The 15,067-nt window shown below is 35.4% G+C and overlaps 2 protein-coding genes across 2 annotated transcripts in view; one reads left to right on the forward strand and one right to left on the reverse strand.

Moving 5' to 3' along the window:
• The first annotated feature begins 390 nt into the window (after positions 1-390).
• Positions 391-2,634, forward strand: LOC101900489 (uncharacterized). The gene is made up of 3 exons (XM_011293602.3): positions 391-1,999; positions 2,064-2,299; positions 2,360-2,634. Exons 1-3 carry the CDS (start codon positions 1,381-1,383, stop codon positions 2,555-2,557), a joined length of 1,053 nt encoding a protein of 350 aa, XP_011291904.3. The 5' UTR covers positions 391-1,380; the 3' UTR covers positions 2,558-2,634.
• A 7,987-nt stretch (positions 2,635-10,621) lies between these two features.
• Positions 10,622-15,067, reverse strand: part of LOC131803753 (V-type proton ATPase 116 kDa subunit a 1-like) — a 104,466-nt gene continuing 100,020 nt past the window's right edge. Inside the window, exon 12 of the mRNA XM_059125418.1 lies at positions 10,622-10,633. The gene's annotated coding sequence lies outside the window, so the exon portion shown is untranslated. The remainder of the gene's footprint in view (positions 10,634-15,067) is intronic.

Genomic DNA, 15,067 nt, shown 5'->3' on the forward strand with positions numbered 1-15,067 from the left:
CATATGTTCACCTTGAACCAAACTGTTCCAAATTTAGTACTATATAGTACAGTTCGCAAACATAGTACACATTTGCAAAACCACCTTCATATATAAAACTTATATTTCCAACCTTGATTCTCATTTAAATTTTCAAGTTTTCACCTCTAGCCGTTCTAATATTACCCAATGGTACCATTTTAGAAGTTTAGTACAATTCTAGAACTTTTTGTAATTCCAAAAACATTTTGATACATCTATTCTGCACTCCATCAGCTACTCTCATTCCAAATTTAGGATTCTAGCTCATGCCGTTTTTCAAATACAATTTATTCAAGTTTTAGTACATTTTAGTACTTTTTGTACCATTTTAGCATGAATGTCTAAAACCCAGCCTGAATTGACACCTTCGGAGCAAGAGTGACTCTCCCCCTTAGTACTTAGTACAATTTCCCAAAACCACCTTCATATATCAAACTTACTCTCCGACCTTGATTCTCATACCAAATTTCAAGTTTTTAGCTCTATCCGTTCACATAATACCAAATGGTACCATTTTCGAAATTTAGTACAATTTTAGAACTTTTCGTAACCATTCGAAGTTCGAATTTCTAACTTCTATGATGCACTCCATCAGGATTCTAATTCCAAATTTCAGAATTCTAACTCATTCCGTTTGTCCAATACAATGTCTTAAATTTTTGGTACATTTACGTACCATTTTAGTACGAATTTCCAAAAACCAAGCCTTATCCGACGCCTCGACTGGTATTGCCACAAGAACTTTTTCAGGTATTCTACAGACAGACATCTTTCTAAAGTGTGCAATTGGTAGAAGACCTTCTGTAGGTCTTCTGCATACTAATAGGCCTTCTCCAGAGTGTATATAGGTTCTACAGCTTACTGTAGACATATGGCTCTCCAATGGTCTCTTTAGACCAATCTGGTCTTCTATGCACAGAAAGACCCTACATATACACCTATATATAGCTTTAGCCTTTTGTAAAGTCAATTTCCGATGAAAGACCTGCCTCTGGAGTATAAATAAAATTCGAATACTACCAACCCACCAATAATAGAGTCATTGCACGCACTCCTAGTGATTCCAAGGTAACCTTCAAACAGCCACAAAAACAAGTCTTTATTTTGTGTCGGAGAAAAGAAAGTTAATCCAGTTGCAAACAGAATGGAGCAAAAATTACTGCAACAGACGCGTTTGCGCTTAGTAGCCATCAGCAACTCCAAGTGTACCGAACGCCATAGAAATCAGGCGGAAAGCGAACAACGAACTACACTTCAAAAGGATTATTAGAAATAGACAGAGGAAGAAACCATAAAACCCAACAACTTAGCAGACACTTCCACCTCCAACCAACCGTTGGCTAATTTATCTCGATCGTAATGCGTGGGACGTGTGTGGAACTTATTTGTGTGGTGGCTGCTATTATGGCAGCTATACTTATCGGGCCCTCAAACCAATTCGAAGGGGAGAAACAACAGCCAATTCCAGAACCCTCCACGATCGCTGCTGCCATAAACAGCAGTGGCGAAGAGGCAAAAGCAAACGGAAGTGAGATCGACAACACCAACGCCTCTGGTGGCGGGAGTGAAAGTCGAAACTATTTCAAAACATCACCCCCAACATCCGGCAGCAGTATGACAGTGGCACAATTTCGTAGCTCAATACCGATGCGTATTTACGAATGTTTACGTGATTTTAGTACGTTACGTTGCACCAAGCTGTTCGTTTTGCAAAAACTGGAAGAACGTAAGAATTGGAGCAATACAGGTAATCTGACCAAAGATTTTCTCAATCAATTCTTTGGCGAGGAAGATAAAATGGCCAGTTTGATTTCGGAAAAATTTCGTAAACTCAGCGACAAGGAGTTGAACAAGAAGTTGGTGCTCAGTTTACAAAGATTCTTTAAGAATCGTGATATCAAATTGCAATTTCTGCCCGGGCTGATGGTGAAAGTCATACCCAGCAAGGATAATAAATTGAAATTGAGTTTTAAGAAGAGTAGGTCGGATTCTGACTTTAATATGGGATTGAAAACAAATTTCGGATTTTGTATTTTTTTTAGAAAACAAACAAAAGTATGACGCTCGTGCCCAGGACACCTCCATCTTGGCTGGTTCACTCAACGATCACAACATGCTGGGCAGCAGTCTGGACAGCAGTCTGGAGGGCCATGGTAATCTCAGTTTGGAAGATGAGGAAGGTGATGGAAAATCGAAACATAAAAGTCCCAAAAAGAAAATCAAAAAGGACAAGACTTCGTATAAGACAACCATACTGAAGATGGCCGTGCCGGTTATGGTAAGTTCGAATGTGGATTGTGGGTTATTTTTATTGGAATTTTATTTTCTTCTTCTTCAGATGATGCCAGCCATCCTCATGGGCACATTCCTACCATTTATTCTCCCCGTTTTGAAAATGGCCACTCTCACCACCATGATCATGAATAATACCGCCTTTATGGCTGCCTTGATTTATGCCGCCCGCACTCATGTCAATGCCCAGCAGGAACAACCAATTAATTACAGTTATGGCAGTCATCCCATTGGTTATCACTGAATCTGGGCAGGCTGTATTTTTTGTTGCAAATTCAAATCTTTGAAAAATGATTTAATTGTAAAAAAAAATAAAAATTTGAGTGCTACTTTATTTATGTACCGATTTTCGCATAAAATGTTCTGAGATGTATTCCACATATCCCTATTTCATTCTGAAGTCATCGAAAACATTTTTCAACTTTTATGGGGAAGGTACAGGAATAAGAGGACCGAACTCATTTTTGTACCTCCCCCACGAAACTCAAAAAATTCGGAAGAAAAAAATTATAATACGTATACCTCGCATAAAACGATATAGTCCAAACTTAGACCGTGGTACTATTAAAGGGTGTCCCAACTAGAACACAATTTTATTAATTTGGCGCCATTCGAAGTGTCATTATTTGTCATTTGAACAATTTTAGTTAGAAACCAGTAAAGAAAACTTTAAAGTCGGGCGGGGCCGACTTTAGGATACCCTACACCACTTTGCTAATTTAGTAGAGCTCCACATAACAATTAAACGTTTTTATGGGAGAGTTCAATCATACACGCTACGATTATAATTTAAAGTTCAAAAGACTCAATATGCCGAAGCATTTGTATCTTTTAAATTCGGACTTTTATTGCCCATTTGGTGCACAATTAATTTGAAATAGGATAAAGATATATATGGGAGCTATATCCAAATCTGAACCGATCTCGATAAAATTTGGCAAAGATATTGCTGAGCGGTATTTGAAATATTTCCCTGAATATCGTTGTTACGGAGTGCATATTACGGCTGTGGGTAACAAATATAACAAATCGGATTAACATTATATATGGGAGCTACAGCTATATCTGAACCGATCTTCACCAAATTTGACATAATAGCTTCTAGACTCAATTCGGTCGTAAGTGCCAAATTTCATCCCATTTGGACAAATATTAGACGTTTGGTACACAAAAACGTGTAAATCGGACGAAGTTATATATGGGAGCTATATCCAAATCTGAACCGATCTCGATAAAATTTAACAAAGGTATTTCTGAGCTGCATTTGATATATTTCCCCAAATATTGTTGTTACAGGGTGCATATTACGGCTGCGGAGGACAAAACTAACAAATCGGATGAACAGTATATATGGGAGCTATAGCTATATCTGTAGGCGGATATACAGGGTGGGATGAAAAAACTGAAACCAACTTCAGATTGATGTCATTTCTAAGACACTTGTCCGACAGCTGTTGAAATTATTCCAGTGACAGCTTATTATATTGTTTACAAGTGTGCAAAAGCATTTTGGTGAGAATTTTCTAGCACTCCGACTCGTTTGTGTCTTGTACCATCACTCGTTACTGTGATACTGGAAAATAGCCACATTAGCAGAAATGGTTCGAAAAATAAAGAAGCGACTTAATCGAAATCCGCGTCGCAATGCCCGAAAAATGGCTCGTGAGCTGAACATGTCGCAATATTCCATTCGGCACTGAAATCCACTAAAATCCCAAAAAGTTCAAGAACTTACACCCTATCAGAAAGAAAATAGACTCAAAAGAGCTTAAGAGTTGCTCCGCGCCAACCATTGTGACGGTGTGGGCCGCCATAACAGCCGATGGTCGCTCTCTGCTCGTATTAATCGTATTAATCAGAATAAATGCCGAATATTATCGTGAAAATATTCTGGAGTGTGTATTAAAGCCTTGGGCATGCAATAATTTTGGCCGCAGACATGGACTTTCAAACAGGACTCAGCACCATCGCACTTAGCACGCGCAGCCCATGAATGGTTACAAAATGAGGTTCCTTGCTTCATTTCCAGCTCACACTGGCTAAAATCTCCGGATACCAATCCGTTGGACTATTGTATCTGGAGTATTTTGGAAAGCAAGGTCGGCACTAAAAAAATACCAAAGTGTCGATCACCTCAAGCAAGCGCTTCGACGGGAATGGGCCAAAATACCGCAGAGCAATATTCGGGCATGGTGTGACGGTTTCATTGGCCGTTTGAAGGTCATAATTCTTGCCAGAGATGACTAATTCGAACAAATCTAAATTTATTCTAAAATTTGTTGATATTTCTGACATTTTTTGCTTTCAATCAATACAATTTCAAAAAAAAAATGTAAAAAAATATGGCGTTTAACTTTGTTGCAGTTTTTTCACCTCACTCTATAAATATATTCTTTCCTATATCATAACACTTGTATTGAAATTATTAGGAGAAAATTTTATTATTCGCAGTTTGGAACCTTAAAGGAAGAGGTACCAGAAGAAGTAGACTGCCACATCCAGAATATGTGGATCATTTATAACCTCTAGTGCTATTCTCTTGCTTGTTAACGACAATTGCTCGCTCATATTTTCGACAACTAACAAAAAGACAGGCAAGCAGGCGTACATTGCTAGATCGACTCCAAATGTCCTGAAACGGATCAATGATAGATATTTCGAAATAAACAATTGCAATCTAACCCAAACCCCATTTTTTTTAGTAAATATTTATAAATGAGATTGGTTGATTGATTGAGTGTTCATGTTATCTTTTAAGACCATTAAGACCATGGGTCTACATCAATAAAAATAATAACGATATAACCAAAAAGTTATAAATTTAGTTATTATTTAATTATAAATAATTTATTTTTTTTATTTAGTTATTATTTAATTAATCAAAATGTTGTCTCAGAGATGCTAGGCATCCACAGTTGAGAAGCAATAAAAATAATATTTCAAATGTAACATATATCCAAAAAATATAATTCGTAGCATACTTTCAGGCGCATATAATTAAATCCCAAACCAACAAGTAGCGGTCTTGTTATGGATGAGGGTAGTAAACGTGATTTAAGACGGCCGAAAATGGGCCTCATCAAGATACAATCTCTTGGGCCACATCCGTTTTAAAGCATGAAGACTGGTGCAAACAAACGTTGTTGTAGCAATCCTGTATTTCTATACCCTTCACCATTCTACGGAGGCTGCACTAACTTGGTCATTCCGTTTTCAACTTCTCGTAATGCTCATGATAGACCCTATACAGCCTATGACTAAAAATTACATATGCAGGCACAAATCTTCGCATAGCCCCCCATATAACGATACTTCCAGATATTCGGTATTTTGATGATTTTGCGACATCATTTAGCAGAGTTTTTAAAAATTATTTATTTGAAGTTCGCAATGGATACTACTTCTCATGACAGAAAATTAACTGTTCAGATCCACGTCTTCGTATAGTCCCCATATAAAGGTACCTGCCATTATTCGGTATTTTAATGATTTTAGCTACATTTTCAACAGAATTATCTCAAATTTGGTATTTGAAGTTCCTAATAATCACCATCCTCGCCGACAGAATATTGGCTGTGAAGTACCACGTTTTGGTGTAGCCCCGTTTAACTATAACACCTGATATTCCATTTTTTCTTTAATTTAGCGTTTCTTCCAAATGGAAAAAAATTCGGCCCGGCCGAACTTTTCTGCTAGAAATTACAATAAAAAAGTAACTCAAAAAATTCATAAAATCTTTGTTTATATTTCATGCATACGTTGACAATGACTGTGTCACAAATGGTCGACTGGCTAGTTAAAATTTCGTATACTCTTTCCAACATTTCGGCCGGTATCTTTTGAATAAATGCTTAAATGTTGTCTTCCAATGCGCCAATTGCAACGGGCTCGTCTGTATAGCATCTTTGAATAAGTTCGGTCCAAAGTTTTCATTAGCTCAAAAACCGCACTAAACTGTGAATTATTATCTGTATGCATTAGTAGCTTTTGCAATCCCTCTGGCTGATCTTCAATGTAATCCCTCTGGCTCATCTTCACCCCAATCCCTCTGACTGATCTTCAGTCCATAATCGATGCTTCTGCTTATTTACATTGAGCCAAAAAATGAGCTTCATAATTTAAATTTAATAACAAAATGGATTGGCCAACTTTCCAAGAGTCCATTCATCAAAAATTTTGCTCGTTCGGTTTGAATTCTTGTATCTGCTGTATTTTGAAAGTCTTCCCATCTAAAACCTTATCCAAATTTTTCCACGTTTTGAGTAAATTTCGTTACAATAGCCCGAATAGCCGTTTTATTTGGGTGGATTAAACTGACCATAAAATGGAAGAAATGCACAGTGAAGTTTCTCAACAGAGCACGCATTTTGATGATGCAAGCGTTGTTGATTGTTGACGATCCATTATTAAATTGAAGATATTTGACAGTGTACAAAAAACGAAACGAGGATGAGCTGTAAAAACAGTATTACCAAAACATATTAATATCTAAAAACTCACCGTTTATTTATTGTAAAGAAACATCTAAGACCCCTTGTTTATTTGAACGAAAATCATTGGGGAGCCTTTTTAACAAATATGAATTATTTGGCATTGTAAAGAAAACGTGAATGAGGTCCTTTTATCAGTTCCATTATTTACGACCTATTGGCAATGCAGAATATAGGTTTTAATGAGATATTCGGTTCATATAATTTGTTAGCTTTTGCTGGGGTTTCATAAAGAGGGAATTCCATAAAGAGAGGAATGCTATACTTACCCGTCATCTTATAGTAGAAGGTGTAAAAATATTTCAACGAAACTGATCAATTTACGAACGCTTTTGAAATTACGTTCTGTCATTATTCCATTCAAATTATTATGGTATCAATAATAACAAAAATGAATTGATAATTACGCTAACAAGTCCAGATTACTGACCTGCCTCAAACTTATACAAATGAGTTGCTGCTGCTGCTAATCAATTAAGCCAATAATACAAAAACCTGTACCGAAAAGGTGTTTGAACCAATCAACGGCGGATTTATGTCATAAATATGCGTTTAAACAACAATTTATTAAATTCGAAGATTTTGACGATGCTATATTCTTGACGCCCTCTAAATAAGCAGTAACCGGTGTTGGTAGACTAATTTAAAAGACTCCCTAACGATGAGGTGTTGAGGACAAGAACACCCACTGGTCTTCAGAACTGGGTCGATATTCCACATCTTCACACCAGATGCTATATTGTTAGACATATTGGGATGTGTGAAATTTAAAGAGAATTGGATGTCATATGGAGTTTTATGAGCTTCTTGTTATTTCAAAATTTTGATCCTTTATGTGGGAGGTACCAAAAGGAGTGGACCGATATATCCCCTATTCACACGAGATCTTGCCTTGTTAGAAGTAATTGGATGTGCCGAGTTTGAAAGGAAGCCGATGGTCACTTCGCACTGGTCGTCTATAAGAAGATCCTTCGGTCTTCTATAAGAAGACCCTTTGGTTATCTATAAGAAGACCCTTTGGTTTTCTATAAGAAGATCCTTCGGTCTTCTATAAGAAGACCCTTTGATCTTCTATAAGAAGACCCTTTGGTTTTCTATAAGAAGATCCTTCGGTTTTCTATAAGAAGACCCTTTGATCTTCTATAAGAAGACCCTTTGGTCTTCTATAAGAAGACCCTTTGGTCTTCTATAAGAAGACCCTTTGGTCTTCTATAAGAAGACCCTTTGGTCTTCTATAAGAAGATCCTTCGGTCTTCTATAAGAAGACCCTTTGATCTTCTATAAGAAGACCCTTTGGTCTTCTATAAGAAGCCCCTTTGGTCTTCTATAAGAAGACCCTTTGGTCTTCTATAAGAAGACCTTCTTTCTGGTCTTCTATAAGAAGACCTTCTGGTACTCTATGAGAAGACCTTCTGGTCTTCTATGAGAAGACCTTCTGGTCTTCTATAAGTAGACCCTTTGGTTTTCTATAAGAAGACCCTTTGGTTTTCTATAAGAAGACCCTTTGGTCTTCTATAAGAATATCCTTCGGTCTTCTATAAGAAGACCCTTTGGTTTTCTATAAGAAGATCCTTCGGTCTTCTATAAGATGATCCTTCGGTCTTCTATAAGAAGACCCTTTGGTTTTCTATAAGAAGATCCTTCGGTCTTCTATAAGAAGACCCTTTGATCTTCTGTAAGAAGACCCTTTGGTCTTCTATAAGAAGAGCCTTTGGTCTTCTATAAGAAGACTCTTTGGTCTTCTATAAGAAGACCTTCTGGTCTTCTATAAGAAGACCTTCTGGTATGCTATGAGAAGACCTTCTAGTATGCTATGAGAAGACCTTCTGGTCTTCTATGAGAAGACCTTCTGGTCTTCTATGAGAAGACCTTCTGGTCTTCTATGAGAAGACCTTCTGGTCTTCTATGAGAAGACCTTCTGGTCTTCTATGAGAAGACCTTCTGGTCTTCTATGAGAAGACCTTCTGGTCTTCTATAAGTAGACCCTTTGGTCTTCTATAAGAAGTCCCTTTGGTCTTCTATAAGGAGACCTTTTGGTCTTTTATGTGAAGAACTTCTGGTCTTCTATGAGAAGAAGACCTTCTGGTCTTCCATTAGAAGAAGACCTTCTGGTCTTCCATGAGAAGAAGACCTTCTGGTCTTCCATGAGAAGAAGACCTTCTGGTCTTCCATGAGAAGAAGACCTTCTGGTCTTCTATGAGAAGACCTTCCTCTGGTCTTCTATAAGATGACCTTCCTCTGGTCTTCTATAAGATGACCTTCTTCTGGTCTTCTATAAGAAGACCTTCTTCTGGTCTTCTATAAGAAGACCCTTTGGTCTTCTATGAGAAGACCCTTTGGTCTTCTATGAGAAGACCCTCTGGTCTTCTATGAGAAGACCCTTTGGTCTTCTATGAGAAGACCCTTTGGTCTTCTATGAGAAGACCCTCTGGTCTTCTATGTGGAGACCTTCTATGAGAAGACCCCTTCTGGTCTTCTACAAGAAGAGCAGCTGGTCTTCTATTAGAAGAGCCACTGGTCCTTCTGGTCTTTTAAAAGAAGACCTTCTGGTCTTCTATAAGAAGAACTTCTTGTCTTCTAAATGAAGACCTTCTGGTCTTCTATAAGAAGACCATCTGGCCTTCTCTAAGAAGACCTTCTGGTATTCTAAAAGATTTTTTTAGTTTGTAAATAAATTAGGATTTTCTCTTCTATAACTAAATGAGCAGATTTTGCAGTGCATTTTTAAAAACTACATTTCTAAAAGGGACCTATGACATATGCATTTTAATAACTTGAGGATGCTTTTACTAGAAGTTATTATTTTCAAGGACACGTACATACATACATATTTACATTGGCTAATCTTCACTAATCCAACATGCATTGCTTTCTAAAATAAAACTAGAAGTTGTAATTTTTTTTTTTTTTTGTTTAAACTTTTCAAAAGTATATTTAATATGTATTTCATTTTTATTTAAAAATATATTTATTTTTCATATGTATGTATATATAGTATGAATGAATGTGTATGCAATGCAAGTGTGTGTGTGTGTGTGCTTATTTCAATGATTGGTTATGATTAATTTATTTTGATCAGTTGATTTTAGTTCGTGGTGTTGTTTGGTTTTTTGCATCAATTTTGAATTTATTTTTAATTGTTTCAATATTTGTTTGTTTTTTATTCAAACCATTTTGCAATGCAATGGCTAATGAATAGATGTTTTTTATAAGTTTTTATCTTTAGTTTTGTTTTTATTTTGCTATAATTGTAGGAAACAAATTACACAAAGTTGGGCGTTTTTTTATAATAAATTCGTAACGTAACACATTCAAACAAAATTTATATGAAAATAATTTTGTTTTGTTTTTTTTTTTCTCTCGTTTTTTTTTTATCAATGAAGAGTAAGCGAAAAAAGAAACACTTAACATTCTTTTGATTTGTTTTGAGTTTTTTTTTTTAAATAATTTTTTCACTTTTGTTTTGAAATCCAAAAATAATTCATTCATTCAATGTTTTTTCTTTATTTTTGTTGTTTCTTTTTTAATTGTATTTTATGAATTATAATAAAACGGTTTGATGACACATATCGGCATCTGAATGAATGCTCAGACATTCAAATTGATTTCAATGACATTGGGGGGTGTGGGTGAGAGTGGTTGAGCTGGGGAGGGTGAGTTTAAACAGCAATCAGTTTATCGTGGTTAAAATGGACTATTTCTAAATTCTGAGGTTAACCAATACTTATGTGAATTACATTTGACTTATTTTAAGTTGAATGACAAACAATCACAAACGAAGAAAACATTTTTCAGGCCCTATAAAATATCGTTGAAGGGTTTTTATTTATATATCAAAAGGACTGGGTCGATATTCCACATCTTCACACCAGATGTTATATTGTTAGAAATATTGGATGTGCGAGTTTGAAAGGAAGCGGATGATCACTTCGCTTTTTATGAGTTTTTGAATTATTCAAAATTTTGATCCTTTGTGGGGGAGATACCAGAGGGAGTGGACCAATATATCCCATCTTCACACCACATATTTTACTGTAAGAAATATTGAGATGTGTAAAATTTGAAGAGAATCGGAAGCATATTTCTCATTTTATAAGCGTTTTAATTATTTAAAATCTTGAACCTTTATGGGAGAGGTACCAGAAGCAGTGGACCGATATATCCCATCTTCACACAAAATCATGTATTGTTAGAAATGTTGGGAAGTGCCGAGTTTTAAAGGAATCGGATGCTAATTTCTCATTTTATGAGCGTTTTAGTTATTCAAAATTTTGACCCTTTGTAGGGAAGTTACCAGAAGGAGTGGAACGATATATCCCATGTTAGAAATGTTGGGGTGTGTGAAATTTGAAAGCAATCGGATGCTCATTTCGCGTTTTATGAGCTTCATGGTTATTTAAAATTTTGACCCCTTTGTGGGTCAGATCATGTGTTGTTAGAAATTTTGGGATGTGCCGAGTTTGAAGAGAATCGGATGCTTAGTTCGCATTTTATGGTCTAAACCCGTAATGTCGATGAGACACGTTTAGGCCGTATCAAATGTTGTCATATGGCTGAGGGTTATCATCAATATATATGATTAGAACCTACGTTACTAGAAGACCTTCAGAAAAGTACCTGGAGCAGAGATTTGTTCATTTTCTCTCGGAAACGAAACTTGCTCGCTAGCAGTATTGTTCGAAGGGTGAGTTTTTTTACGGAGTCTACTCTTCACTCTTTTTTTTTTTTTTTTTTTTTGAGGGAGATCTTCCGTTTCACTCCTGTTTGAAAAATTAGAGTGGAAGCCAAATCGCTTAAAATAGAGCAAGAATTCGTCTTGAGAGTAAAAAAGAGTAGAACTGCAACAATGTGCAACAGCAAAGCGGTTTTGATGTTGCTGTGAAGTGTAGAAGGGACAGGAAGAGAATACAACAACGGTATGCGCAATTCTAAAAGAGTAAATTTTGCTCGACGTTGAACGAATTTTGCTCCCACTCAAAAACGATGTCGAGCGACATCGAGAAATTGAGTTGCCTCGATTTTTTTCTGTTCCCAGGAGAGTACCTGCTCAAATTGGAGAGCGTTTTACTCTTTCTAGAAATTCGAGCGTGCTTTTCGGTGGTCTGCCTGTCTGAAAGAGACCAGTGAAAATTTTCTGTAGATAGAGGTCCTACAGAAGTTCTTCAATAGAAGGAAGATCTTTGAAAGATCTTCCATAAATGGAAGACTTCTATAGATGAACTTATACAAATAAAAGAGCTTTAGAAGGTATTCTCTACATAGATAACCTATAAATGAAGGACTTCAAATACCTTCTAAATATTTCCGATAACATTTCCATTAAATTTCTTAGTCCTTAACATGTTTACATATCAAGGACCATGATTTCACATCTTCTCCAGAAAGCTATTCAATTACTTGAACTATTTTTACTAATTTGCCAAATAAGTATGTTTTCGGATTTTTTTCAGACTTGCTTTCGAGGATATATTTTAGATCTTCAGACTATGATTCTTCACTATTTGGTTACGTTTTTAAGCAGCTTTTGAAAATCTTTTAGCAACATTTTGACCATGATCAACTGGATTGGTTTTAACGAAAAAAGATGATTATGTCGATGATAAAATGTGGGCAAAATGATTTCCATTTTTTCTTCTTTTTCATTTATTCAATTAATATTGTCTATGTAATGTTTTTTTGTAACACAGTATTTCAAAATTAATTTTCCAGTATAGACTAAAAGAAAAACAATCAAAAAAACACACTAGAGAGAGACACAGCAAAATCCTAAACTAGGCAATAAAATGTATTTGTTTATATGATTGAGTTTTTGTTTTTACAACATAAAACATTTTAAAAATATCATTTCTCACTCTTTGAGTTAAAATTATTATTTAATTAATATAGTATTTGTTTAAAAAAAATCAAAATATCTTTACGTAATGTATATAGTTATATAGCCTTATGTTTATATTTTTATTATAGTATAATTTTATAAGTTTCTTTATATATTTTTTATGGTATGTATAAATTATTATCAATATCAATGCTATGAATTTCATCTTAATATTTTTTTGTTTAATTATCATTAGCATAATTTTTAGTTGAAAGAGACCCAAGGCTCACTAACTAACTAAACTAAGAACGGAAATAAAAACTTAAACTAGGAAAAGTTTAAAACATTTACAAATAAAATCGTTTGTTATTGGCATATTGAAAAAAATACATTAAATTATGTGAGTCATCATTTGTTAAAAAATATATATATATATATATATTAACAATTCCTTATAGTAGTGAAATGTTGTTACACAATTGGGAAAAATGTTACATGAAAATAAATGTTAAAACATACATACAAATATATATGCAAGCATATTAATGACAATGGCTGATGAGAGATGATGCATTAAACTTAGTTTCTTTATCTATGCAAAACAATAATTTTTAAAAAATATATATTTTTTAAATTATTACATAAAAGTTTATTAATTAAAACTAAACACAGAGATATGTTAAAACTAATAATTACAAAAAAATATATATTTTCTTTCATATGATTTTTTCTCTTCCAAAAAAATACATCTTAGCTCATTGTATGGCCCATATATATTTTTTCTCATATATATCATCAGGACCAATCTTGGGGCCATAGTAGAGTTGTACAAATATATTAATAAATTATTAGTAAGTTTATTCCTTTATTTCTTTTTCAGAACAAGCCTTATGATCTGAAATTTGCAGTGAATAATAAAGCCAGGGAGACACTATCACTCATTATACCCTCAACCATACTATGGAGGGTATATTTACTTTGTCCTTTCGTTTGTAACTCCGCGAAATACTCATGTCAGACCCAACAAAGTACATACAGGGTCAGACGAAAAAACTGCAACCAACTTCAGACTGCTGTCTGATTTCTAAGCCACTCGTCTGACAGCTAAAATTATTCCAGTGACAGCTCATTATATTGTAAACAAGCGTACAAAAGCATTTTGATGAGAATTTTCCAGAAAAAAAGTTATTCGTGGTGGAATTCAGGTGTGATAATGTGATTTCTTTATGTTTGGCTGGAAAACCACAAGTGGCTATCGTTAGAGCTCTCCAGCATAAAAATGTGAATAAATCTTTTGTATCTCGTACCATCGCTCGCATCAAGGAAGTGGACGAAAAAAAACAGCAACATCAGCAGAAATGGTTCGAAAATGAAAAAAGCGACTTGATCGAAACCCGCATCGCATTGGCTGAAAAATGGCTCGTGAGCTGAACATATCGCAATATTCCATTCGGCAAATATTGAGAAATGAGCTCGCGGTTGAGCTATTGAAATTCCCAAAAGTGCAAGAAATTACACCGCAAATGAAAAAAAAAAGAAATTACACCGCAAAAAAAGAGCTAAAGAATTGCTTCGCTTGGCCGAAAGTGGTGAACTGCCGAATTTGGCTTTCTCCGATGAGATAACATTCCTAGTCCAGAAGTTTGCAAGCAAACAAAATAAAAGTTTTTACTTGCCAAAGAGATCAGCTAAAAATGTGCACCTTCGGTTGGTGACCAGAACTCAAGCGCCGGGCATAGTGATGGTGTGGATCGCCATAACAGCCGATGGTCGCTCCCCGCTCGTATTAATCGACCGTGACATCAGAAAAAATGCCGCACTCAGCACGCGCAACCAAGAATAGGCGAGGTTCCTCGCTTCATTTCCAGCACACAATGGCCACCAAAATTTCCTGATACCAATCCGTTGGACTATTGTGTCTGGAGTATTTTGGAAAGTAAGGTTGGCACTCAAAAATACCAAAGTGTCGATCACCTCAAGCAAGCCTTTCGTAGGGAATGGGCCAAAATAACGCAGAGCAACATTCGGGCAGCATGTGATGGTTTCATTGGCCGTTGGCATTGAATGCCATAATTCGTGCCAAAGGGGACCAATTCGAAAAAATCTAAACTTATTCTAAAATTTGATGTTATTTCCGACATTTTTGCAAAATTATGGCGTTTGACTTTGTTGCAGTTTTTAATATCACCCTGTACTCGATATTTTGATGATTTTAGCGATATTATTAACCAGAATCGTTTCAAATTTCATAATTGAAGTTCGTAATGGATACTGCTGTCTATTCCAAAAAAAATCTACGGATTTTTTTTAAATTTTCAAGTCAATGACTGTGACACGAATTCATCATGCAGAGGAGAGAGGCACCCAGAAAAAAATCTTTTTGAAATTGGCCACTGGACTATAAAACCATTAAAATAATTAATTTCGGCCTTAAAATATAATATCGCAA

The sequence above is a fragment of the Musca domestica genome, unplaced genomic scaffold (genome assembly GCF_030504385.1).
Source record: "Musca domestica strain aabys unplaced genomic scaffold, Musca_domestica.polishedcontigs.V.1.1 33, whole genome shotgun sequence".
In the NCBI taxonomy this organism is placed as follows: Eukaryota; Metazoa; Arthropoda; class Insecta; order Diptera; family Muscidae; genus Musca; species Musca domestica.

Excerpts from the sequence above, each read along its gene's own strand:
- LOC101900489 (XM_011293602.3), top strand. The coding sequence starts at position 1,381 with ATGCGTGGGACGTGTGTGGAACTTATTTGTGTGGTGGCTGCTATTATG. Across the intron at positions 2,000-2,063 it reads GAAATTGAGTTTTAAGAAGA|AAAACAAACAAAAGTATGAC; the intron begins GTAGGTCGGATT and ends TATTTTTTTTAG. Across the intron at positions 2,300-2,359 it reads AGATGGCCGTGCCGGTTATG|ATGATGCCAGCCATCCTCAT; the intron begins GTAAGTTCGAAT and ends CTTCTTCTTCAG.